At 34.2% G+C, this 26,980-nt stretch overlaps 1 protein-coding gene across 2 annotated transcripts in view; it reads right to left on the bottom strand.

Moving 5' to 3' along the window:
- The window catches only part of RMDN2 (regulator of microtubule dynamics 2), a 79,518-nt gene that overhangs the window by 15,756 nt on the left and 36,782 nt on the right, over positions 1-26,980 (bottom strand). For both annotated transcript variants that reach the window (XM_063078453.1, XM_063078454.1), the window contains exons 3-8: positions 25,705-25,879; positions 24,559-24,661; positions 20,874-20,934; positions 11,233-11,308; positions 10,150-10,227; positions 5,592-5,690 (exon numbers count right to left, since the gene is read on the bottom strand). In XM_063078453.1, coding sequence (XP_062934523.1) covers positions 5,592-5,690; positions 10,150-10,227; positions 11,233-11,308; positions 20,874-20,934; positions 24,559-24,661; positions 25,705-25,879 — 592 coding nt within the window. The remainder of the gene's footprint in view (positions 1-5,591; positions 5,691-10,149; positions 10,228-11,232; positions 11,309-20,873; positions 20,935-24,558; positions 24,662-25,704; positions 25,880-26,980) is intronic.

Below are 26,980 nucleotides of genomic sequence, written 5' to 3'. Positions count from 1 at the left end.
GGGTGGAAACAAAGCTTTTGCATTTAGCCATTAAAATTGATTACTATGGTCATAAAGCTTACAAAGCAATGAGATACTTGAAGGTTTTCAGATGCCTTTATATGAGGGTACTTCAAAAAGCTCATGGAAAGATTCATACTATCTTTTAATTCTATTTTTCCACAAATTTTTTGAAGTACCCTCATACAATTATTTTCCTCGCTCCTCTTTCTCCATCCTTTCTCTTTTTTTCCTTCCAAGAGAAAAAAACAACTGGTGATATACTCTCCCCAGGACAAGTCCTATACATTTCCCAATTTGTTTGGGAAATGAGAGTAGAGCATGCCTTGTATCCTATGGCAAACATCTTCCACTAGTTTAATATTTGATTTCTTATGATTTCAACAAATTTCTTATGAGTAGAATAATACCTGAAGTCCATCACATCAAGTACTTTCAATGTAAAGACAGATCCTTGAAACAACTAGTCCAAGTAGTAGACATAAGTGGGTATTAGGAAGGCACTTAACTCTTCTTCTACTAATCTTTCATGTGCTAGTTCCTTTTATTTCTGGGAAATAAGGATTGCTTCAGGTATATGGCCATGCTACTAGAGAGTGCTTCTAAGAACCAAGTCAATCTTTGCTTCACAACCAGCTTTTGCTCTTGTGAGGGCCTAGGCAAGTAAGCTCCCAACCTGACTTCAATCCTCAACCCAGAGGTATGCAGAACCCAAGAGAAGAGGAACACTTTTAAAAATTTACAAAAATATGCTTGTTTTACAAAATACAAGTAATCCAGACAGTCCCAAAATTTAAAAATAGAAGTTTCTCCTTTCTAATTTTATTCTCAACTTCAATCTTATTCCCCAGGGGCAACCACTACCAATAGTTTGACATGTATCCTACCAGACATTTTTCCAAATATAGGCAAACAAAAAAATAGATAATTGATTTTTGAGAAAAAACTTAAAGTGGGACTCTTTTTTTTTGCCTTACAAGGTATCACAGACACATTTTTTTGTTGGCATACACGGCTCTACCTCATTGTTCCTAAGAGCTGTATTTCATATATGGATATACCATAATTAAATTAAATATTCCCTATTGAACATTTGGATTTATTCTCAATTTTCACTATTACTAATAATGATCAATGCAGATACTTGCTCCTATATGCTTGTGTACATGTATGTCTATAGGAGAAATTCCCAGAGTTGAACTGTTGAGTCAAATGATATATGTATATATATTTTAAAGATAGATACTAATAAAGGGGAATCCAAGTTAGGGTGCTGAGGATTGCTCCAACACCTTAGAAGAGCAGATCCCTTGTAGAAGATATTTTACTCTCTACAGAATCCAAAAGGGAAGGGTGCAGGAAGGAAGGGAAGAGGAAGACCAAATCTTCTGGGATGGGGAGCCAGACTGGGAGTAACTCTTTCAGACCAAGTAGGTAAACAGTGTCTGGACCTGATGTGGAATCTGCTAGAGAGACAGCAAAGCAACCAACAGGTTAAAGGAAGTAGATGAGTTCAGTCCTACCCAGAACCTTTATTGTCCTGTATGAGATCATAGAACCATTCCGGGTACTGATGGATTCTGGCTCTCTTGCTGCTTCTCTCTTAGCTTATCAGTTCTATTTCAATGGTTCTAGTTTAGTAAGTTCATTTCTTGAGCCATTCTAGTAAGAGGGTCTTAGACTGAACTTTGATCAACTGTACCTTCTTCTTTGTCCAGTAGTTGCATCAGCTCTGCACAAATCCTACCAGGATAACTTGTCCCAATGTATGCACATTAGCAGCTTATTTATTTAATGCTGGCATTTTAATTCTGCATATATACCCTAACACCTATGTTTAATTAACCAAAATGATTATAAATCAGAACACCTCTTTTTGCTGTCAAGGTTAAAAAAAATAAATGAAGACCAAAGAAACACTGACAGGCTACTAACAACACTGAATTCCTAAATTGGAGCAGATTCTGACCCTTTACCAAAGGCCTTAGATGAATTACAAGGAGGGTGACATTACTCAGTACAGTGTTCTAATTAAGGGATGGTTTCTAGAGAGGCTCTTAGAACACTCCATATCATAACACCTGGCAATGAGAATTGTATATGTTTTCATGGTCTTAGCTACCTAAGTTTCCTGAAGGCATTTCCTGGTCATTTCTGTGTTTCCTGCACTTGACACTAGGTATGTGCTTAATACACATTGTTGAATAAATTATCTTTGCTATAAACATCTCATAACCTCAAGCAGCGGCCTTCAACCATATCAGGATGTGGAAGAAAGCTCTTCAGCTGGTGAGACCACTAATAGAGACCCAGGGATCATATGATTGCCAACAGTGGGTAAGATCAGGGCAGCCTGTCCCCCAAAATTGCCACATCTGTCATCTATTACACAGATCCATCCTCTGGTCCAGTGGTTCCCAGCATGCCATGGGCTGCCACTGGAATTGCCTTGAGAGCTTTAAAAGCCCTGATCCAGTTTTAAAAACACATACCATATGACCCAACAATTCCACTCCTAAGTACTTATGAAAGAGAAATAAAAATGTGTCCACATTTGCATATGAATGTTCACAGAAATCTTATTCATAATAGCCCCAAACTGGAAACAACCCAAATGTCCATCAACAGGTTAACACATAACAAATTTGGTATAGCCATACAAGGAATATACTCAGCAATGAGAAGGAACTACTGATACACACAAGAAAATGAATGAATCTCAAAACATTATGCTGAGGGGAAAGAAGCCAGATAATGCACAAAAGGACAACTCATATGATTCCATTTATATAAAATTTTAGAAACAGGAAAAACTAATCTATAGTGAAGGAAAAATAAAATAGGCAAAACTAATCGTGGTGACAGAAAGCAGATCAGTGGTTATCTGGGGAAGCAAAGGGGCAAAGAGAACTCTCTAGGGTGATGGAAATACTCTATATCTTGAAATGGAGGTGATTCCATGGGTATATAAACACGTGAAACATCAATAAACACTTAAAATGGGTGCAATTTATTGTACATAAACTATACCCCAATATACCCAGAGATAATTAGTTTAGGTCAAGGCCTGGACTGACACTTTTTAAAGCTCCCCGATGATTCTAATGCACAGCCAATGTTGAGAACCACTGCCCTAGTGAATCATGCTGGAATTTTGGACGAGGTGGGAAGCATGCTATTGTTTCAAAGAATTCCCACAGGGGATTCACTAATGACTACTAGTCTAAACCTACCTCCCTAGATGCTTTGAGGATGTGGAGGACCAGACTGCCCCTGTTATAAGAACAAAATAATAGTAGCTAACATTTCTTTTCAGTTACAACATTTAGCATGCTAGACCCTGGGCCAAGAATTACACGTATTATTTTATGTAATCTTCACAAAAAACATATGAAATAGGTATCATCATTCCCACTTCACAGATGAAGAATTTGAGAGTAGGAGAAATAAAGAAAGGTGTCCAGGTCATACAGACAAGAAAAGGGTCAGGTCTCAACTTTATCTGACTCTAAAGCTATTGTTCTAGACCTCTATGGGGCTCAACAGGATAGTTCTGGAGACAATTTCCTGGCCCCTGTGAACTCCCTTTGGAGGGATGGATAGGGGGCAGGAGTCCTACCATCTGGGTTCCAACCACATGGCCTCCTGTGGAGACCAGGAGGTGGCAGACTCTCCTAGAATATGGGATCCAAGGTCTATGCTGCTTCCTTTTCTTCCCTTCCACCACCCAGATCTCTTAGTTCCTTCACAGCCTTACCCTTCAGCACTCTAGGATCCTCAGGACTGTGGACCATTGCAGTAAATACATGGAGAAGTATTCCTGGTGTCTTCTCACTCCCTTTTGACAAACACCATGGAACAAAATTCCAGACAGGATCTAAGTCATGGATGACCAAATGGTGGGGTCCCCAAGATGGTTTGCCAAGGTGTTTACATTTTAATGAAGTCAGAATTCCGTGAGTTTGTACTGAGTCCTTACTAGGTGCTATACCTAACACTCTAAGCAATTTACTTGTATTAATGTATCTGTTCCTCACAATACTGCTATGAGGTAGGTACTTTTATCTCCATGGTCTTGATTAGATTGAGAGAAGTTAGTAATTTGCCCATTGTTAATCAGCTGGTAAGTAGTAGAGCTGAGATTTAACCAGGTAATCTGGTTCCAGAATCTGCACTCCTTACCTCTATGTGATTGTGGAGCTTACCACTTTCGATTTTATCTGTGTATTATTTCAGGGACATTAGTATCTTAAGAACTTTTGTACAGTATTCTGAAAACCTGACCCCCAGTTATAACTTTGATATAATGAGAAAATGAATTTCAAGTTCAAAAATAATATTTTTGCTAATTAACTTGGCATCTTTAATATAAATCATTTATCTTAAATATACCATAATCCATCTTCTTACTAAACTCAAAAAGAGGGAGGTAATTCTCAGTGGTAGAAAAAAGATGAAGAAATGGGGATGTTGTAGTCTTAGACTTCATTCATATTTTAAATCAAGTCTTTGATTGCCATTATGTGAAACAGGACAAATGAAGTTTCTGAGGTCTTGATTCCCTTTTTATAAAATAAAAAATGAAAGCACAAGGGCCATACGTTTCTTATACAGCTTTTACTTCCTGCAGTCTTTTCTGATGAGCTTGTGCTTGATATCAGAAGACTTATTTTCTTTGACAAAGCACTCTAGGCAGCCACTGGCCATTGGTCAGAAACGGAAAGTAAGAGAAAACCTATTTGCCAACTTTGACTACATAATCTCTAAATTCCTTTTCAGCTCCATAAATTCAATCCCTAAAATACAACACAAATATTAGAATGTACAGGATTGTGGATGATACAGTTCAGAGCCTGATTTTGTCTATATTTTTATAAACCTGAAATAGGAGGTGGGGAAAGAAAAAATATTTAGTAACTATAAGATTTTATTATTGGTTCCAAAGAAGTGTGATGGAATTAGTCCAACAGGAAGTTGGATTAATATAGGTGGATATATTACACATTTACATGTCTGCACGCATACATATTACCAGTCAGAGTTGTATTAGCATAGCAAATATACATTTGAAGACAGGGACAAAAATACTGAGTTGGTTTGATGCCCAAGGAATCTTCCACAGAAGTGTCTGCAACTTAGGAGATGGCTTTTAGAGTAACTCTTCCTTTTGGCATCTTTTAATTTTTTAAGATTAAACCGGTTCAATAGTAAGCTCATCAAGAGTATTGGCACCAAGTCTAATAATCAGGGCATGACTGTTTCTGTTTATGCTCACATGACTTAGAGAGCTGCTTCTGGATTTGGTAAGGGCTGCTGTACCTAAACCTTCATTTAGGCTGCTGAGTTATTTTTTAAAAGTAGCTTGTTATCCCTAGGACCTAGAGCATAACTAGCTGCTCTAAGAAGTTTAGATTCAGAACATAACTTACATGATGAGAGGGTTAAAACAGAACATGCCAAAACTAGGATTCAAACCTGGGCTATTAGAGACCTATATGGGGAGAAGAGAAAGATTTCCTTGACAATAAGGGCAGGGACTGGTGCAGATGGTAGCCAGTCTGACAATAAAATAACAGATAGACAAAATATACCTTAAGAAAATTGTACAAAGCTTCTTGCACAGTTGAAGATGGTATTTTTCCAAACAGAGTAGCAGCCATTTTTTTCTCAATCCAGCTCAGTTTTGAGACCTGCAAACACAAAGTAGCATCACTCTTAGGAAGAGTGTTCTCCCCAGTTAGATGCACATGTATGTGTACACATGTATGTTTGTGCATATAAATATAACATATATAAATATAAATACATATCCATAAATAATATATCTGACAGACATCACCCTTATGGTATTAATATTAACATTTTGCCTTCCTTTTTCATAATTCTAACAAACTATGTTACAGAAGCGCTGGCTTCAAAACCAATTTGAAATACTGATAAGATTTGCATTCAACCACAGAAAAAGGGGTGGGGTGAGGAATCATGTGGCTTCTCCTTGTTCATCTCATGTGTGACTTTGAGAGGACCACAGAGTATTTTTTTGCACAGCATGTAGTAGCTACAAGACCCTGCCTTTGCTCTCTTCTTGCTTACTCAATGCTGCCAGCTGGCCTCCTGACCCAGAGGCAGCATCTCAGAAATGTCAAACAGAACAAGGGTCTTCACCCCAGAGGGAGTACAGAGGAAGGGCTCAGTACATATATTAACAATTCAGGAGGTTGTTTTTTTTAACTAAAAACCACCAAAACTAAATTTCATATTATTTTTTGCTTTCTTTTTCATTTTTTTCCAAATAAGAACATTAGATGTTTATGATAAAGGATTAAACTCATTCAGAAATAAATACTTAACTGTATCGATACAGTTGATGCTCCTCCCAACCCAATCAAGCGTCTTCCTTCTCAATCCATCTTCCAGATTTCTAGGTAGCCATTATCCTCCATCTTAAAAAAATTATTTCCTTGCTTTTCTACATAATTTTACATATTGATATGCTTATTTTAGCTTTGTTTCAAACTTTGTAAAAAATGATATCATACTGTTTATTTCCTTCTATGACTTGTTTTTTTTTCAATTAACATTATGGTTTTAAGATTTCATCCAGGTTGGTGTGTATAACCCTTCAGTCATTTAAATAACTGAAATACTCCATCATTTAAACATACATCAGCAATATTTTCTTCAGCTCTTTTGTCAATGGACATTTGGGTCTTTTCCATTTTTTGCTCTTAGGAACGAGCCTGCTACAGGCATTCTTTGACATGCCTTCTGAAGCACATTTGTAGGAGCTTTTGCAGGGTAGACACCACTGTGGGTCATATGGCAGGCAAGTAATCAAATTTAAAAGATAATACTCAACCTGTATAATATCAATTCTTTGAAATTTATTAAGACTTGCTTCATGGCCTCATTATGGTTAATTTTAGTAAACATTCTGCATATGCTTGAAAACTGCGTATCCTCCAGTGGTTAGGTGCACATTTTCATATTTGTTTATTAGGTCAACCTTATTAAATGTGAGGGTCCAATGTTTCACATATTTACTAATGCTTTTTTTTTGTCTTCTTGTTCTATTAATTGCCAAAAGAGGTAGGTAAAAATCTACCAGTAGGGAATGGGTATGCACATTTATCCATATAATTTGGTCAATTTTTATTTTATAGTTTTGAGGCTGTTATTAGGAAAAAACTAGTTTAGAAATACTTTTCTGGTGAACTAAACTTTTTATTATTATATAGTAATCCTCTTCATTTCTAGAGATACTTTAGCCTTAAAAGATATATGTTTGTGTGTGTGTGTATTTGTGTGTATATATTGGTCATATACATATATGATTTTTCCATATGTTTACTTTCTATGTTTCTTGGTCATTTGTGCCTTTAAAATCAGCTTACTTAAATATAATCTACATAAAATTTCATCCCTTCGAGGTATACAGTTCAATTAGTTTTGATAAACACATACAATCTTAGAACCATCAGAGCAATCAATATATAGTACATTTTCATCATCCTCAAAAGTTAAAACCTAAACAAATAATGAACATTTAAGCCCCAGACTCATGTGAAGTTTAGCCAATGACTTTTGAATCTTAGGAGAGTTTCCTCCCTTCACTTCAATCTTGCCCACTGTCAAGGCTGAGAATGAATTTTCATAGCTATACGCTTCTGCTGAGTCAGTTTCATTTAAGTTCACTTCCCCCCCACCCCATAGACATAGCACTTTTTGAGTCCTAGATATATTGTGGTAGTCTTCAAGGTGCTTCCTGCTCTGCTCAAGTCCACAGTTCCTACCTGCAACAAAGGTCTAGGTCGCCAGGCTTAGTAAATTACTGTGGCTATCAGGTAGTTTCAAGGCTGGTTTACCAGTTCTTGGAACTGGTGTTCCTGTTTGTTTCTGGCCTATGGCCCTTTTTTTTGTAGGCTCTTCTGCTGATCTGATTAGAAACACACACCACACACACACACACACACACACACACACACACACACACACACACACACACACTTTAAGATATTTTGTGGCTAGAAAGTTTTGAGTTCTCAAGTCTGCGTATGCTGGAAACATCCTTTACACATTTGTTCATTCTTGCTTTAATTCCTTTGCTAAAGCTGACTGCCCCTGCTGGAATGAGCTTCAATTTCCTCTCACACAACTCATGTTCATCATTTATACTGATAATTTCTAGGCAGTAGAGAATACTAGTTAAGAACAAAGACTCTGGAAATAAACTGCCTGTGTTTGAATCCTATTCTACCACTTATTTATTAGCTGAGAGACTTTGGGCAATTTATTCATCTTAAAGGGTTGTTGACAGAATTAAGTGAGCTACAATATATAAAATTTTTACAACCATATAAAATGTTTACAAGAGCCATGTACATTTTAGCCATTATTACTATTGTTTTTTATATTCTTGTTTTTTTATACTTTTTCTCTAGTTTCAGTCAGTCAATTATTCAAGCAACAAATACTTTCAGAGAAGCTTATCCTAAGTGTGAGGAACTGAGTTTGACACTGAAAAGAATACCAAGAAGTGTAAAATGTGGCCTATTCTCAAGAAGTTTTCAGATGACTTGGGATCAACAGAAAATAAATGGTAAGTAAAAAATGTGAATTGCTGGAAGGTAATTGAATACTTAGCAAATGAATACTATACTTAACGGTGCAATATTTCAGAGAAAGGAGACCTCATCGTGTATTTTATAACATTAAATAGATTATAAAAATCTAAGTGCTATAATCATTCTGTTATTTGACTTTGCAGTCTCACAACGAGGATAAAAATAAGAAAAACAGGTGATGTACCTTTTCTCCTTTTTTCTTATCAAAATGTAAATTTCCTTCCTATGTGGCACAATATGAAGAGTATGCATTTTGGAATTAAACAAATTTGAATTTCAATGCTGGCTCTTTCATTGACGTTAAATGGACTTCGGGAAGATTCTTAACATCATGAAGACTCAGATTCTTAATCTTTAAAAGTGGTATAATAATAACTACTTCACAGGGATGTTTTAAGGATTAAATGCAACAAGAAATATAAAGAATAAAATGCACATTTGACAAATAGCAGGTGTTCAATACAAGCAAAGTTCCTTCTTCACTTCTAATCCTCTTTCAGCCTCAATAAAAAAGTTTTCTCTTGTCTACCCTAATTTTCTCATTTACAAATAGCATTCCCCTTTTATGGTAGTGTTTTCATGCATCTTTTAAGATATATTTTCACATTCTGTTAATCTTCTGTAAGCTAATAGTATCATTTAAGACATTGGGTCTTGGGAGGACAAGCTGCCTTTTTGAGCTACTTATATATGCCTCATATCCCTTCTAAATTAAATTTCTTGAAGACAAGAAGTGTTCTATTCATCTTCTGGTCAGTTAGTAAGCAGAGAATATATGCTCAATGAACACTGCTGGATGAAAAGTTGTCCTCCCATATAACCATGAGTAATGTACCTATACAGAGTGTATGTGTGTGGGTGACTGATCCCAACCTGAGAGAGACAAGGGAGACAGTGTGGCTACTACAAGGAGAAATGGAAAGGCAGGAAAGAAAAAAAAATTGCATATAATATATAAAATATATAAATTATAAGTTCATAAATTTTAAAGTATATATGCTATAAATATTGAAATTATAAATTACAAGTTATAAAATAATAAAGTATATGAATTATAAATGTAAATTCATATAAAATTATAAGACATACAGGACCTGAACACCCCACCCTCAACATTGGACAGATCATCTAGGCAAAAACTCAAAAGAGAAACACAAGATCTAAACAACACTTTAGACCAACTGACTTGGCAGATATCTACAGAACATTCCATCCAACAACCTCAGAATATTCATTGATCTCATCAGCACATGGATCATTCTCCACGATAGACCACATGTTAGGTCACAAAGCAAGTTTCAAAAAATTTTTAAAAATTGGAATTATTCCATGTATTTTTTCAGATCACAATGGATTAAAATTAGAAATCAATAACAAACAAAACTCTGAAGACTATAAAATTTAAACTGATTTTAAAATTCTCCCTACAGTAGGCACTCGGTAAAAATAAAAGAATAAATAAGTCACTGAAATGTATATCACAGTACGTTCAAATAAGATTTACAAATAAAGGCATTCAACTTACAGTATAACAGTATCTTCCATTGAGGTAATACAAATAGGGTTCTTCAGGTAAAAGTTGGATTGCTATATCTAGATGTTCCTGAAAGAAACATACAAAGGTAAGTCATCTCCTACATTTCAGATATTGTTGAATGGAACTGTGGCAAAGCCTTAAGCAGTTTTACAATGTTATCTCAGCCTCCCTCAATCCCTATCATTAATGTAATTACATATTATCAATAATTCAGTTACCAACAATGATTGCTTACAACCAGAATCAGAACTGTGACTATGATTTAATAAGGCTATGTATAATTTAATACAAAAATGTTGCTATGAAAATAGAAAACACCCAACTCGAATATTTGCCTGGCCATGACTTGCCTCGCTAATACTTACTGATTCAGAGTTGAGCTTATAGATAGCAAATGACATGGAGTAGGGTGTAATGGAAGAAAAAATAGCAGAGCTAGATGAGAAGAATCTGTTCCCTTGTCATTGTCAAAATGGTTATGGGAGCTGAAAAACGGGGAAGAACTATTTGCTCATCACTGTAATCTCTGTCCCGCAGGGGTTATTTGTTGAGCTATTATAATTAGAGGCAAATAATAAATAATGTGTATGTGGATTACTTGTTTTATCTATTGTGGTAAATTTAAGCCCTAGACTAGATCCTACTCCCCCACCAAGTCAGTACACAGATGGTTGACTGATCTGTCCTAATCATACTTATGATGTTGGCAAGCTCATAACTCAAAGGCTAATCCTCTATCTGAAAAAATAATACTTATCTACTTTGTGACATCTTTCAAGATCTGGAATGATAATAATCTTTAATTACCCAAACAGCTGATTCTTTTTGTCAGAGTGCCATTTCATTTCCTACTCTTTAAACAAAAAATAAATTCCTAGAACTTAATTTGCTGAATAACCAGATTTATACCTGTTAATGAAACATACTCAGGGTCTCCAGAAAGTTCGTGGAAGGATTCATATTATCTTTTAATTCAATTTTTCCACGAACTTTCTGAAGTACTCTTGTATTCAACTTACAGTATAACAGTAAGTTGAATAAAATTAAATCATTTTTAATACCAAGAAATACCTTGAAGCAATGTCCATAGCTGATTTTATTTTGTAAGCCCTCGAACTCAGATACATAGCCACACAGAACTGCATACCTGAAAAGGATAAAAACAGTGGTTATCAAGTAAATTTTTAATCAAATACAACCAAAATATAATACCTAAAAGAACTCTAAAGCATTCATTAATATTTAACAAAAGTATTCATATAGATGCAAGGGCCCTAATAATAATAAATACTTGACATTAACAAGAGGTGTTTCACCTGTAACTGGGGATATTAACACTACTTTTTGTATATGTATGTTATGAGGGTAAAATGAGCTAAAACATGTAATGTGCTTAGAACAGTGCCTGGCACACAGGGAGTTTCAATAAATGTTACCTGCCACTATCATCACCATCATCAACATCAAAGTCATGAAGAATCTCTCGTGACTTTGGTGTCTAATCATAAGTCTTAAATTGGAAGACATATTCTATCAACAGATTTAAAATTTTAAAAATATTATTTAAAATCAACCTTTTAAAACTCATTCCCTCCTTAAACAATAAAAATAAAAATTTTGTGACTTCCTTTAATATCATTGAAAACAAAAATAAATATCATGAATAAAAACAAAGTCAAAGGTAATTTAGAGTATGCTTTTTCAGAAAATTCCCCATCTCCCTCAATTCTTCCTGGAAACACTGAATTACTAATAGTGCATTCCATTGATTACCTTTTTCCACTGCAAATTCCAAATTTACATAAATAATTATTTGACTATAAATTGGGTGCAATATTTTTTCAGCAATTTGCTTATTTATTCTAAAAATTGAGGCTATGTTACTTTTTACATTCAGTTTTCTGTCTGTGCAAGTCTTCAGAGTACTTTATGTCCATTTACTTAAATATTTCAAGTGTAGGTATTTTTACTTGCATTGTCATAATAACTAAGACGAAAAATATAATTTTGGATGTTATTCATCTTAATTATTTCTCTGAATAAGCATTACTTCCAAGCATAAAAGTGAACAAATTTCTTAATTTGGAACAGTAAGACCACACCTGGATGCGAAAGATGACATATTCACGTCACCCATATACAACCAATAAAACAGCCGCTTTTCAGTTTTGCCTTTTTGGATCTCTTAATTTTCAGTTTCTATATAATCAAAAGAATCTGCTACAGTAGAATCAGGAGGGGTGACTAAATCAACCTACTAAAAATGATCTGAGAACTTAACTAACTAGGATGTACTACTACTCACAAATTCTAAAATCAGATTGAATTTTATGTATTCGCTACACCCACCATAAATCTTTCCAGATATAGCACACTTAAGAGAAGCAGATTACTAGAAAAAAAACTATTGAGCTCCTTTGTGAAAATTACCATTGCCACCTCAGGCCTTACTGTGTCCTTTTGTTTTAATTAAAAAACTATATTTAGAGCACTTCTAGGTTCACAGTAAAAATGAGCAGAAAGTACAGAGAATTCTCACGGACACACAACCTCCCCCATTATCAACATCCTGGACCAGAGTGGTACATGTGTTACAACTGATTGACATGTTATCATCCGGTCTGTAATTTACATTAGGGTTCATAGTTGGTTCTTCTACGGGTTTTGAAAAATGTATAATGACATTTATCTACTATTACAGTATCATACAGAGGAGTCTCACTGCCCTAAAAATCATGTGTGATTTGCCTGTTCATCTCTCTTTTGCTGCTAACTGTTGGTAGTTACTGATCCTTTTACTGTCTCCATAATTTGGCCTTTTCCAGAATGTCATAGAGTTGGGATCATATCGTATGTAGACTTTTCACATTGGCTTCTTTCACTTAGTAATATATATTTAAGGTTCCTTTACGTCTTTTCATGGCTTGATAGCTCATTTTTAGCGCTGAATAACATTCCATTGTCTGGATGTACCACAGTTTACTTATCCATTCACCTACTGAAGGACATCTTGCTTACTTCTAAGTGCTGGCAATTATGAATAAAGCTACTAAAAACATTCATGTGCAGGTTCTTGTTTGGACATGTTTTCAGCTTCTTTGGGTAAGTACCAAGGAGGGTGATTACTGGATCCTATGGTAAGAGTATGTTTACTTTTGCAAGAAACTGGCAAATTGTCTTTCAAAATGGCTGTATCACTTTACATTCCAACCAGCAAAGAATAAGAGATCCAGTTACTCCACACTCTTTGGTCAGCATTTGGTGTTGTCAGTGTTTTGGATTTTGCCCATTCATTAGTAGTATCTTATTGTTTTAATTTATAATTCCCTAATGACTTATGATGTTTAATACCTTTTCATATGCTTACATAACGTCTGTATATCTTCTTTTGTGAGGTGTCTGTTCAGGTCTTTAGTCCATTTTTTAATTGTGTTGTTTGTTGTCTTGTGGTTGAATTTAAAGTGTTTTTGTATATTGCATGTAACAGTCCTTTATCAGATGTGCCTTTTGCAAATATTTTCTCCTAGTCTGTGGCTTGTCTTCTCATTCTCTTGATATTGTCTTTCAGAGTTTTTAATATTAATGAAGTACAATTTATCACTTATTTCTTTTATGGTTTGTGCCTTTGGTGGTGTATCTATAAAGTCACTGCCATACCCAAAGTCATCTAAGTTTTCTCCTATGTTCTCTTCTAGGAGTTTTATAGTTTTGTATCTTACACTTAGGTCTATGATCCACCTTGAGTTAAGTTTTGTGAAGGGTGTAAGGTCTATGTCTAGATTCAGTCTTTTATGCATGTGAATGTCCAGCTGTTACAGAAGCGTTTCTTGAAAAGACTATCTTTGCTCCATTGCACAATTGACCCCCAGATTCCCAGATTCTGTATCTGTGGATTCAATCCACCCCAAATCACATATTTTGTAATTAGACCAACAATCTGTGGTTGGTTGAATCTGCAGATGTAAAACCCACAGACATGAATGGCCGACTATAAAGAATTTAAGCATCCACAGATTTTGGTATCTGTGGGGATTCCTGGAACCAATCCCCTAGGATACTGAGGGGTGACTGCATTGCCTTTGCTCCTTTGTCAAAGATCAGTTGACTATATTTATGTGGGTCTATTTCTGGGCTCCCCAATTTGTTCCATTGATCTATTTGTCTATTCTTTTGTTAATACCACACTGTCTTGATTACTGTAGCTTTATAGAAGTCTTGAAGTCGAATGGTGTCAGTCCTCCAACTTTGTTCCTCTCTTTCAATATTGATCTGGGTCTTTTCTCTCCATATAAACTAAGTTTGTTGATATCCACAAAATAACTTGCTGGGATTTTGATTGGGATTGCATTAAATCTATAGATCAAGTTAGGAAAAAATGATATCTTGACAATATTGAGTCTCTATCCATAAACATGGAGTATCTCTTCATTTATTTAGTTATTCTTTGATATCTTTCAGAGTTTTATAGTTTTCCTCATATAGATCTTGTACATATTTCATTAGATTTTTACATAAGTATTTCAATTTTGGGTGTGCTAATGTAAATAGTAACATTTTCAATTTCAAATTTTACTTGTTCATTGCTGATATACATAGGAAAGCGACTGAGTTTTGTATATTAACCTTATACCCTACAACCTGACTATAATCACTTAAATAAGTTTTTTTGTTGATTCTTTCTACAAAGATAAGCATGTCATCTTCAAACAAGGACAGTTTTATTTCTTCCCTCCCATTCTCTATACTTTTAGTGTCCTTTTCATGTCTTGTTGCATTAACTAGAACTTATAGTTTGATGTTGAAAAGTGGTGGTGAGAGATGACATCCTTGTCTTGTTCCTGATCTTATTTTCCTAATGGTAGAAAAGCAAGTTTCTCACCAGCAGGTTTTTTGTAGATGTTCTTTATCAAGTTGAAGAAGTGCCCCTCTATTCCTAGTTTGCTGAAAGTTTTTTTTTTTTTAAATCAAAAATGGTTATTGGATTTTGTAAAATGATTTTTTCTGCATTTATTGATATGATCATGTGATTTTTCTTCTTTGGCATGTTAATGTGATGGATTACATTAACTGATTTTCGAATGTTGAATCAGCCTTGCATACCAGGGATAAATCCCACTTTGTCATGGTGTATAATCCTTTTCATAGATAGTTGGATTCAATTTGCTAATATTTCATTGAGATGTTTTGCATCTATTATTTATAAGAGATACTGGTCTATAATTTTCTTTTCTTGTAATGTCTTTATCTTATTTTTGGTGTAAGAGTAATGCCGGCTTCATAGAATGAGTTAGGAAGTATACCCTCTGCTTCTGTCTTCTGAAGGAGATTATAGAAAAGTGGCATAATTTCTTCTTTAAATATTTGATAGAATTTACCAGTGAATCTATCTGGGCCTGATGCTTTCTGTTTTGGAAGGTTATTATTTATTCCATTTCCTTAATATATATTGGTCTATTCAGATTGTCTATTGATCATGTTCTTTTGAAATGCTCTCTGCCATTCTATTCTATCATTCTCTCCAAAGAGTTCCAGATTGTGGAGCATTCCAATCCTTCCAAAATTCCACAAAACTACCTCCCCCACCAAATTCCCTATTTTTGTTATGGGCATATTATTTTCTAACTTATTTGGACATCAAACCTTAGGCCACTTTCTATTTAACTGCACTCTTCTTCTTAGAATAGCTTTAGATTTACAGAACACTTGCAGATAGTACAGACAGTTCCTGTATACCCTGCACCTAGTTTTCCCTATTGTTAATATCTTACATTTCTACAGTACATTCGTCATAACTTTACCAATATTGATACACAATTGTCACAATGAACCAGTATTGATACACTATTATTACCTAAACTCCATACTTTATGTAAATTTCCATCTGCTTTTCCCTAATGTCCTTACACATTTTTGATACCCTTATCTCCACCTGCTTTTCCATATTTATTTATATTAATTCACACCTTGTTAGGGATCTTTCTCAACATGTTAAAATCTTTTAAATTACTGTTGTCATCCATCATACATCCTCTTTATCCTAATTTTGTGTTATCTGTAACTTTTACCGGCATACTTCTATATCTTCATCCACCAACAAAATTACTGAATACACTGGTATCTAAGATATGCACTTGGCCTTAGAATCAGCCCCAGATTGACAATAATCTGTTGAATAACTGAAGCTCAAACCCTTAGGTCAGCATGGGTAATCCAGCAGCTCTGTCATATTTCTACATTTTGTCCAAAGGATGTTAGAAGTAAACTTGCCTCAATGCCTTGCTTAAATCAAGATATACTAAGCTAATTTCCCTACTCTACTAGTAAAGAAATAAAAAACAGATCATGTTTCACATTTTTAGAAATATTTATGTTGGATCTACTTGAACTTATTTCCTTATCTAAAGATTCACAAAACAACCCAACAAACTCTTTATGCTGAAATCAAAGGAATAGATGCTATATTCACTGGTCTACAATGGTGGAATCAATCTTCTTCTATTTTCTGAAAATCAGAACTACTTATGCACATCTCCAGACATTTATTTTGCTCTCTCAACACCTTCTTTCCAAGTTACTGAGTGAAGGAAAAAAGGAGAAAAAAACCCCCACGATTTATAAATATCATTATATAAAATATGTACATTTTCCCCTTTAAAGAATCTATCAGCACGGTCTTATATTTTGTATAATATTTTTGAAATATGCTTCTTTAAAGTCTAATATATTAGTTATCTGCCTACACATCATAAATTCAAAGGTCCCCTGGTCGCTTTCTCCTAAAGGGTCATCACTTCTTTTTTTCAATCAGTTCTACTTGTGTATGTGTTTTATATTGTTCATTTATGAAAACATAATTGAATGCCTTATTTCTTTAATTCTCAGGTCCTTGGGAACTCTAAAGAAAGTTAATTCACAATATGGTGTATTACCTCCATCTAGAGGTCATTCTAAATATATATGATTTGACAAGAATTCTGTATTTTTTTTTCATTGATATTGAACATATCCTTAATAACTGATGACCATATTGTTTCAACAACTACTAAAACAAATCCATCAGTTTCCCTGCAGTGTTTTTGATTCAGCACCAATGCTATCTATACTGTGAGAAAGCAAAGGAAGTTTACTGTAATAGAAGAAAGGCTGAGCATATAAGAATACAAGATCTGGGTTCTAGTTTCTGTTTTCCACTTACTGTGTGGCCCTGGTTACTAATCAACACACACACACACACACACTCTCTCTCTCTCTCTCTCTCTCTCTCTCTCCCCCTCTCTCTCTGTGTCTTGCTTACCCATCTATAAAACAGAAACAGGCTTTTCTGTGAATCACATGTTATAAGGCATGTGGATGTAATTTGCAAACAGTAGAGCACAACAAATATGTAAGACATTATTTGTAATTAAGATCAGGCCTATTTGTTCAACAAACTGCAAATCCATTGGTAACTTTATTCTCTTGACTCAAGAAGTATTTTCAGCTGGTATGACAAAAAAAAAATGACAGAATCTTATAGAAAGCTTATGCAGTCTTGAAGTTATAAAGTAATTTCATTTTGGTAAAGATGAAGATGAAAACTAAGTCTGTAATGTGATAATTGTTTTTCAATCCTTTCCAAATATTAACCCTTTAAGAAAATTATCTTTAAAGATTACATCTTTTGTTTCAAACTGAAGGCTTATAAACCATCATATAACACTGTAAACCACAGGTCTGCAAATTTTTGCTGCAGGGCCAGATAGTAAACATTTTAGGCTTTGGGGCCAGACAGTCTCTTTCGCAGCTACCCAACTCTGCTGCTGTGCACAAATGCATGGGTGTGACTGTACTCCAATAAAACTTTATTTACAAAATCAGGCAACTGGATTTGGCCTGTGGGCAATAGTCTATCATTCATGCTGAATGAAAGAAAAAATGTTTTATTAACATTTTAACATACTAAAAAAGATTCCAGCAGAGTAGGATCTTTTGTTAACATTTTATTACCATTAATTATGAAATCAGTTTACCTAAATTTCACCCACTGTTTCCCAAGTCAAAGTTTAAATTTTTTTTTCATCACCTTAAACCTTTACTCTTTAATTGAGTGAGAACTTCTGCATTCAGTAAATATAATAAATTATAAGAATTAAGATTAATTGACATTTTAATTTATTAAATTTTATCAACCTATTGGATTTTAATATTTTTTAATTGAAAACAGATAAGAATAAGAAATCATGTGAACCATAATTAAATCACTACTCTGTGTATGTGTTGATAAGATTTAACCTCGCAGCTAAATTCCATGATTGTAAACAAAGCAATCAGTTAACCAAAAAAAGTGAAAAAAGATGAAGGAGAAGTAGTCAGATTATTGTAAAACAGACTGAGCAACCCACTAAGGGAGAGTTCAGCATAATCTATCCTCACAAGATGGGTTTCAAGGTACTTATGGAGCCCTCAGAGAAGATTCAACACGGTTCCTCTATGGAAATTTGGAGATTCACACTGATCAATGTCCTCAAATTAAGGATTAGCATCAAATGTACATTTTTAATGTGATTCTTCATGGGTACAGATGCATGTAGAGGAGGAGGAAGAGGACAGCAAAGAAAGAGCAATTGAACAGGAGGAGGAGGGAGAGGAGCACAGAGTTAGCAGCAGGACTTGGGTGTTTTTCCTGCATCCTAATCTCGTTAACTAGCTCCCAAACTCCTCCAATAACAAAGAAGATGAAGAAAGAGAGTATGGCTTGATCAGTACAAATTCATTACAGTTACTACTAAAGGCGGAAGAATTACCTTAACACATACATACTTTATCAGTATTATGTAAATTAGATGGTCTAGGTAAACCTGGCTATGGAAATAATAGCCAAGACCCTTATATACTGGGGAAGCGACCCTAAAAATCTGTATCAGGATGTAATATGCAAAATTACCCTTTTGCTAGAGTTTTGGAAGAAGAACCAATATTTTATCTATCAGGTACTCCAATTACCAAAGCAAGATGCTCTACTGCTCATGCATGACATGCTAAAGAAATGATGCACAGGTTTGGCCCTAGCCCTTCACCCATCTCCAGGCCACATAAGACGAGGCAAAGAATTCACTGGAGGGTGGGAGATGGAGTGCAGATTTCTATAGGATTAGAGTGTTGAGGGTTTCACCTCCCACCCTCTCATAAGAGAGGGCAGGGGCTAGGTTTGCATCACATTTTAAGCCACATGATGGCAGCTTCAAAAAACCCACTCATATATTGGCATGTGTGCCTTACAGTTTGGGGTACTTATAAAATGGGTACACTTAAAATGGTACCTGACCACTGCCAAGGAAGTTTTAAGTGAGAGCATGTGAGCGGAGCTCCCTCTGCAGATAGCAGAGTAAAGAAACAAGTTTGCATTGGAAAAATGGTTGGTACTTCAGAGTTTGGTGGAGCAAAAATGAGTTTCCTGTGGGACAAATGTAGACCTGTGGAAAGGGAGCTGTTTTGAGAGAGATTTTTGCCTAAGAGTGTCCCTAGGGGGATAAAATAACCCCAAAGAGGGGTGGATTTCTGGAAACCTAAGGATGAGGAAAGAATCATAAATTAATTTATTACTCTATCTCCCTAGCATCTGAGGCACCTGCATTAAAGGGGTTAAAAAAAACCTTAAGGAATAACAAAATGTTGTAAATGCACCTATAAGTAGAAGAAAGAATAATAATTAAAAACAATATATTTCTTATTTGTGTTTTATAATTCTAAACACACAAAGGGTCCAGAACAAAACATAATCAAGAATAACATTTTTTGCCCCAAGAATATTCACCTATACCTACCTATCCAACCAATTAAATTCCCTTTGTTTGAGCTTTCTTGCATTATAAATGACTTTTCCTTGACCTGTGGGATTTGTATTCCATGACTTATCAAGGTATAGGAAATGGCTGATGTGCTTTTATTCTTTGAAGCATTCTGCTATGAGTTGAATGTTTGTCCCCTCTAAAACTCAGGTTGAAACTTAATTTCCAATATGGTATTTGAAAGGTGGGCCCTCTAAGAGGTAATTAGATAGGGAGAACTACACTTTCATGTATGGATGAATCCATTCATGGAGTAATGGGTTAATAATTTAATGGGTTATCAGAGATGTGGACTGGTTGCTTTATAAGGAAAGCAAGTGAGCACATAAAAGTGCTCTTTCCCCTCCTTGCCATGTGACACCCTGGGTCACTGTGGGTCTCTGTAGAGATTCCCCACCAAGAAGAAGGCCCTCACCAGATGCATACCTCGACTTTGGACTTCCCAGCCTCCAAAATTGTAAGAAATAAATTTTGTTTCCTTACAAATTACCTAGTTTCAGGTATTCCTTTATAAGCCACAGAGAACTGACTAATATACATTCTACATTTCCTATTGAAGCATGGCATCATTTTAGTATTTGTTCTCAAACAAAATACATATTAAACTAGATTTAATTAAAATTTATCATCTTCAAAGCCATTAGACTTGGTAGATTTGTATATGAAATCTTCAACAAAAGTATACCTTAAATATATTTAAAATACGCATAATAAAAAATACATGAGAATAAGCAGAACAAGAACAAGTATTGTGCCATCTACTAAATATATGTTTCAGGGAATGTGACTGACAGGTTAAATGGGTCAATAATATTTTTAAAACCCCATTATACTTTACAAAGAGGCATATTAGAATTTTAAAGTGCATAAATCCTATATACTTACCACAGGTGACAATGTCCATTCATGGGTGCTCTACTAATAGCTCTTTCACCTAAAGTTTTTCCTGAAAGATAAATGTACTTATACTTAGTATCTTCATGTGAGTTGGTAAGAGGTGAATTACTGAATTAAGTCAGTGGTTCCTAAATATGGTACCAAGACCAAAAGCATCACCATCACCTGAAAACTGGTTAGAAAAGCAAATTTTCAGCCACATTGGAAACCTACTCAATCACAAACTATAGGGTTGGGGCCCAGCAACCTGTGTTTTAATGAGTCTCCAGTGATTCTGATGTATGATCAAGTTTGAAACCCACTGATTTAATCAAATGCAAGAAAAGTCATTCAATCATTACTTAAAAATGTAAGAGAAATGGTTTTTGTAAGTGATTCAAACTTTTACTGAGTGCCTACCACCATATTGCGTGAACATCTAGGAATAAAATACCAAATAAGACAGTCCCTGACCTCCAAAGGCTCACAGTTCAATAGGTAGCAGGTATATAAACAAAGCACATGCAAAACTTAAGAGCAAGGGAGAAAGAGATCACAGCAGAGTGAGCAGCTGTCTACAGGAGTAAGGGAGAGCTCTCCTGAGAAGTTCTCACCTAATCATAATAATGAACAGGCTCAGTGCCATAAATAATTCCCCCAAATTATTTTACTTAGTTTTAGAGTAACTCTTAATAATGTAATAATTACTTCGGATAGATGTTGGCTAATGGCTTGAAAAATCAAAATGCCTGCAACAAAACAGGACTAGATTCTGAGAATCTTTCTCAGAAGGGACCATTTTGTTTTATATCTTCTTTTTTCCCTGCTTCATTATTATTATTATTATTATTATTATTATTATTTTACCTTGAAGAGACTATCGAACAATGCACAAAATGCCTTTCTAAATAAGTGGTTAAGATTATCTTTATAAATAAGGATCTTCTATTCTAAAATCATTCTATTTGTTAATTCATTAAGGTAGCACTATATAATTTTACTTATTAAGGGCACTATCTAGTGTAGAAATCTACATAAATTGGAAAAAAGTAAAAAGGGAAATATTATATTTTAGTAATAACTAATATTACTTTGTGAATAAATATTAAAGGAGTTAGTAATTTTTAAATGAAAGATGAAAAACATACGTTCAATGTAAAATTACTTTGTGAATAAATATTAAAGGAGTTAGTAATTTTTAAATGAAAGATGAAAAACATACGTTCAATGTAAAATTACTTTGTGAATAAATATTAAAGGAGTTAGTAATTTTTAAATGAAAGATTAAAAACATACGTTCAATGTAAAAACATTAAAAACTAAGTCAACATTTTAGCTGTACTGTCTAATGAACAAAACTCTCAGTGAAGTACACAGGCCTAAAATAGAGGTGATTCCATCACCCTGAGAATGTAAAAGGAAGTTGGGTAGGATGCAGAGTGGTTTTGCAGTCTCACTTATGTAGCTGAAGCCCAAAAGGAAAGCTATTTCCTTATAGAATTGTATTTTTTGATCTTTTTGAGGTATTGATATTAATCACTTAATTATGAAAATTATAATAATGCTTCTTTAAATATAAGATTCATATTTTATTTGGAATACAAGTTATGATCAATCATAGTATTCCAAAAAATGTACTGCATAATGGTAGGCTCACTGTGTTTTATGAAAGAAATCTTTCTTTAGCATAAACAATTTCAAACATACTCTTACGAGAAAAAACCTTCAGCACTTCTCCTTCCCTTATGCTGAATTCCAACGTTCTTAAACAGCTGATCTGAATCCTTGCCTTGCTCTCAGCTCTGGAGTACTTGGTCATTACTTTTACTAGCACTTACTCCTTATCCAGTGAATTCTAACTCGCTGTCTCCTTACTATCTTTTCTATAGAGTAAGTTCATAGTGTAGCACCTTCTTAATCATATTTGTATCCTTTCTTCTCCCCCTCCTTTTCCTCCCGCCACCCCTCATGTTAACATTATTCCTGGACATAGTAATTTTGAATAAATATTTCTTAAATGAGTAAATTTTAAAAATTACTTTTAATTTATTGCAATACCTGAATAAACACATCTGAGGCTCTGCTCCTTTTTCTTTGGCATTATAATCTTTTCTCTTTTTTTGGATATATCCTGTTTCAATCCTATGCTCCATTCTTGCACCTGAATTTCCTCCAGGCTATTTCTTTTCCATTTTTGCCATCTCATACTTTAACTCAATTAAATTCCCATTCCATTTTAAAATAGGGATCCAAAGCGAGTTTACCTACGGGAAACTTACTTCCATAAGAAAGACTTCCCTGAATCCACCTCCACCCTGCCATCACATCCTTCTTTCTTTATACACTCTCTTAACACCGTACTCTTCTTTAATAACAGCTTATTTCAATTTGTTTCTTTATATGATTATGCGTACGATTATTTGAATAATACTGCCTCCCCCACAAAGACATAAGCTCCCTTGCAGTCTAAGAACGTCTATTTTGCTATCCTATTCCTGTCTGCTAACGTAATGCCTAGGGTAGGGCAGATGCTTAAGAAAGAAATGTATTTAATATTGATGAATGTTGGAATAATTTACATAGACAGACACTGATTTTCTCAGTAGATATGAAAATAAATCCCTTTGTTCTCTTTGATTAAATTTTTATTTACCTTGAAGTTAATAAACCTCTTCTCTAGAATTGTTTTGCTTATGGCCTGCAAACTGGATGGCTACTGAAAAACTGCCCCACAAAGCTGATGATGAATATGTAAGAAACAGGGTGGGGTGGGGGAAAGGAGTCTTCTCATCCTCATCCCACTGGGGGAAAATCAAAGTGCAGAGTCATCCAACAAACAAATCTCCAAAGAAAATATAATTACAAGCAGTTTGGTAATACTTCCCTCTTGGAAGTAAAAATGACAGGGAACTAGACTGGGAGATCTTTTTTGCTGGTTCTTCCTCAGGCTATCTTAGAGAAGAAAAGCCTGGAAAAGAGAAGACTTTGGAATAACAGAAGAATTACAGGGGTTTTGATGTCAAATTACTATGCTGACGCTCAGAAAAATGACAGATAGGGGTCTTGGCAAGAAAGCACTTTGACATTCAGTGAGAGACAAGGTGAGATATAAAAACAACAATTTCACATTCTTGCTATTTTGTTGTTGTTGCTGTTAGGGAAAATTCCAAAAATACATAAAAAAGTATAGATGATAATATAATGAACCACCATGTACTCATCATTCAGCTTAAACGGTTATCAACCCACAGTTAATTTTGTTTCATCAAGATACACTTTGAAATAAACATATCAAATGCAGTCTAAGAGATTATTACTTTGTGCTACCTGGAGCTTCACATCAGAGGAGGTAAGGTGTGCTACTCTAATTGCGGTGTACTAAGGACAATCATCCTCTGCCTGGTATTGTTTCTCAAACACTACCACTTAATGTCTCATCTTTGTGTCATTTTATAAACTTTAAAAGATAAAATTTGAGTTTTTTCAGTTTCTATTCAAATATTTTTAAAGAACATTTACTTTACTCCTAAAAAATCTTTCTGAGACTTTTTTTTTTGGATTCTGGGATATACTGCAATAGGTTAAACATATTGGTTTTAGCTAAGATAATATAGCTTTAATTAAAATTTCACTAGTGGTTTATTATAGATCACAATTGCCACTTGCGAATAATCAATCTTTAGAAAATACTTACCAATATTAGCATAATGTTTTTTTTCTTTTGTATCTGTAGATAGTTCATACATGTCTCCATAAGCACGGGCAAATCGCCACATAAACTCTATTTCATCTCTAAACTGAAAAGAAAAAATACAATTGCACGTTATATTAACTTGTAACTTGTCTAGACTATATTTGTTTTCTACTACAACTTTTAAAAATCTAGGCAGATAAACTGATATTTATAGATGACTGAATCTACGGATGTGCAATATTTAAGTGTACAACATTTTAAATCCAAATATTCATGGCTAAGAAATGTGACCTAATATAGTGTTACATATGGATCTTAAAACCAATTAGTGTTATCCAGTCACTAGCTCCACCTAGGTCGAAGAGAGAATTGATAAGTGCCAGAATCTATCAATTTTCCCTGGGCTGTGATATCCTTTTCTTATTTTCCTTTCTAAGTTATCTACTATCAATATAAGAGCTTAATGGGCATTTTAGATAATATCTGTAGATTAAGTTGCATTTAATCAGAAGAGCAGTTTTTATCTCAATTACCTAAATATAATCTTGGAGGTTTTATAAGTTTTAGATAATTTGTTTACCATTGCTAAATCCTTTGACAAAGGTTAGACAAATTGCTCATGGGAAAGAAAGATATGTATTTCTCCTTGAGATATTACAAACTCTTTTTTTTTTTTTTTTTTAAGTGGTGGTGAGAGAAATGAGCTTTTCCAGTTCAGGCCCAACATTAATCACTGCAAAATGACCATTGGTAGAGATAGCTTTAAATACTGATAGTGGTTATATTGATAACTACACAGAAAACTTAATATATAGTTTTTCCTTTTCCCAGAGAAGCAGTACTTTATACCTTGGCATAATTTCTTTATCTGCTATAAAATATTTATTAAATATACAAATTAATAAAAAAAATCAAATAAAGTAAATCTGTGTAATTATAGCTCTGGTTCTCATTTTTATAACCCCACAGTTTAATAAACTCTTATGGTTACTTTTTAAAAATTTTAGTAATTTTATAGAAAAATTTTACATCATTCATTTAGCTTGTGGGAATGGTGACACAACTAGTATGATCATAACACGAATGGGATAGTACATTAAATCAAAATTAAAATTACAGGAACATGTTATTGTCACTATCTCTTACCTTTTCTTTGTGATCGCAAAGTAGTTCAAAACTCTCCATCTTGCCAGACTCATCTGTACGTAAATGATCTGCCTTCTGAAGAAGGACATCTAAATTTAATTCTTGTACATGTGTGTTAAATGCCTTAGGGACCAGAAAACTCTGTTCTTCTGTGTCAGTATTAGCTGTTATATACCTAAAATTGCAGAAATAATCATCAACTGCTTTGAAAGTTATGCATAATAGCCAGAGTGATCCTTTTAAACTGCAAGTCAAATCATGACACTCTTAGGCCTGAAATTCTGCAATGGTGTCCACTTTCACTCACAGGAAAAGCTCAAGTCCTAACAACAATCTACAATGCCCTAACCTCTCTTCTCACTCATTCAACCCCACACTGGCTTCCTAGCTGCTCCATTTTCAGGACAAATGGATAGCCACATGCACAAAAATGAAGTTAAATTCTCATCTCACATCATAAATAAAAATTAACTCAAAATGTATCAAAAACCTAAATGTAAGAGCTAAAATTATAAAATTCCTAGAAGAGAACACAGAAGTAAATATTTGTGACTTTGGATTAGGCAAGTTTCAAAGGTAATGACTCCACAAGCACAAGTGATAAAAGAAAAATATAAATAAATTAGATTTTATCGAAATGAAAAACGCTCATGCTTCAAATATCACTGTCAAGAAAGTGAAAAGATAATCTACAGAATGGGAGAAAATACTCTATGTGATAAAGAACTACTATACGGAATATATAAAAAACAACTCAGCGATCGAAAGACAAATAATCCAACTTAAAAATGGGCAACTGTGAATAAATTAAAAACCACCAAACTGTACACTTCAAAAGGGTGAATTTAAAGGTACATAAATCTCAATAAAGCTATTTTTTATAAGAAGAAAAACTTAAATATTCCTCTAGTCATTAAAAAAATTAAATAAAAATTATATATCTACTTGCCTCAACCCACCCCACGCACACACACAGAGAATAGTTTTATAGTGAATTCTACCTAATATCCAAAGAGCTAAACTTATCCAAAATCTTTTAAGGAATTAATAAAGAGGTAACACTCCCTGGCTCATTTTATAAAACTAGCATAACTGATATCAAAACCAAACATGGATAGTATAAAAAAATGAAAATTATAGGCCAATATTACATATAAACGTAGATGCAAAAATCCTCAAAAAAACATCAACCAAAGAACTGCAACAAGCACGAACTAATGCTAGGAATTACAAGCACAGCTTAACACTAGAAAATTTCTGTGGCATAAATGATAAA

Source organism: Cynocephalus volans, chromosome 14 (genome assembly GCF_027409185.1).
Source record: "Cynocephalus volans isolate mCynVol1 chromosome 14, mCynVol1.pri, whole genome shotgun sequence".
Taxonomy (NCBI): Eukaryota; Metazoa; Chordata; class Mammalia; order Dermoptera; family Cynocephalidae; genus Cynocephalus; species Cynocephalus volans.
This window is presented reverse-complemented; position numbering and strand designations above follow the sequence as displayed.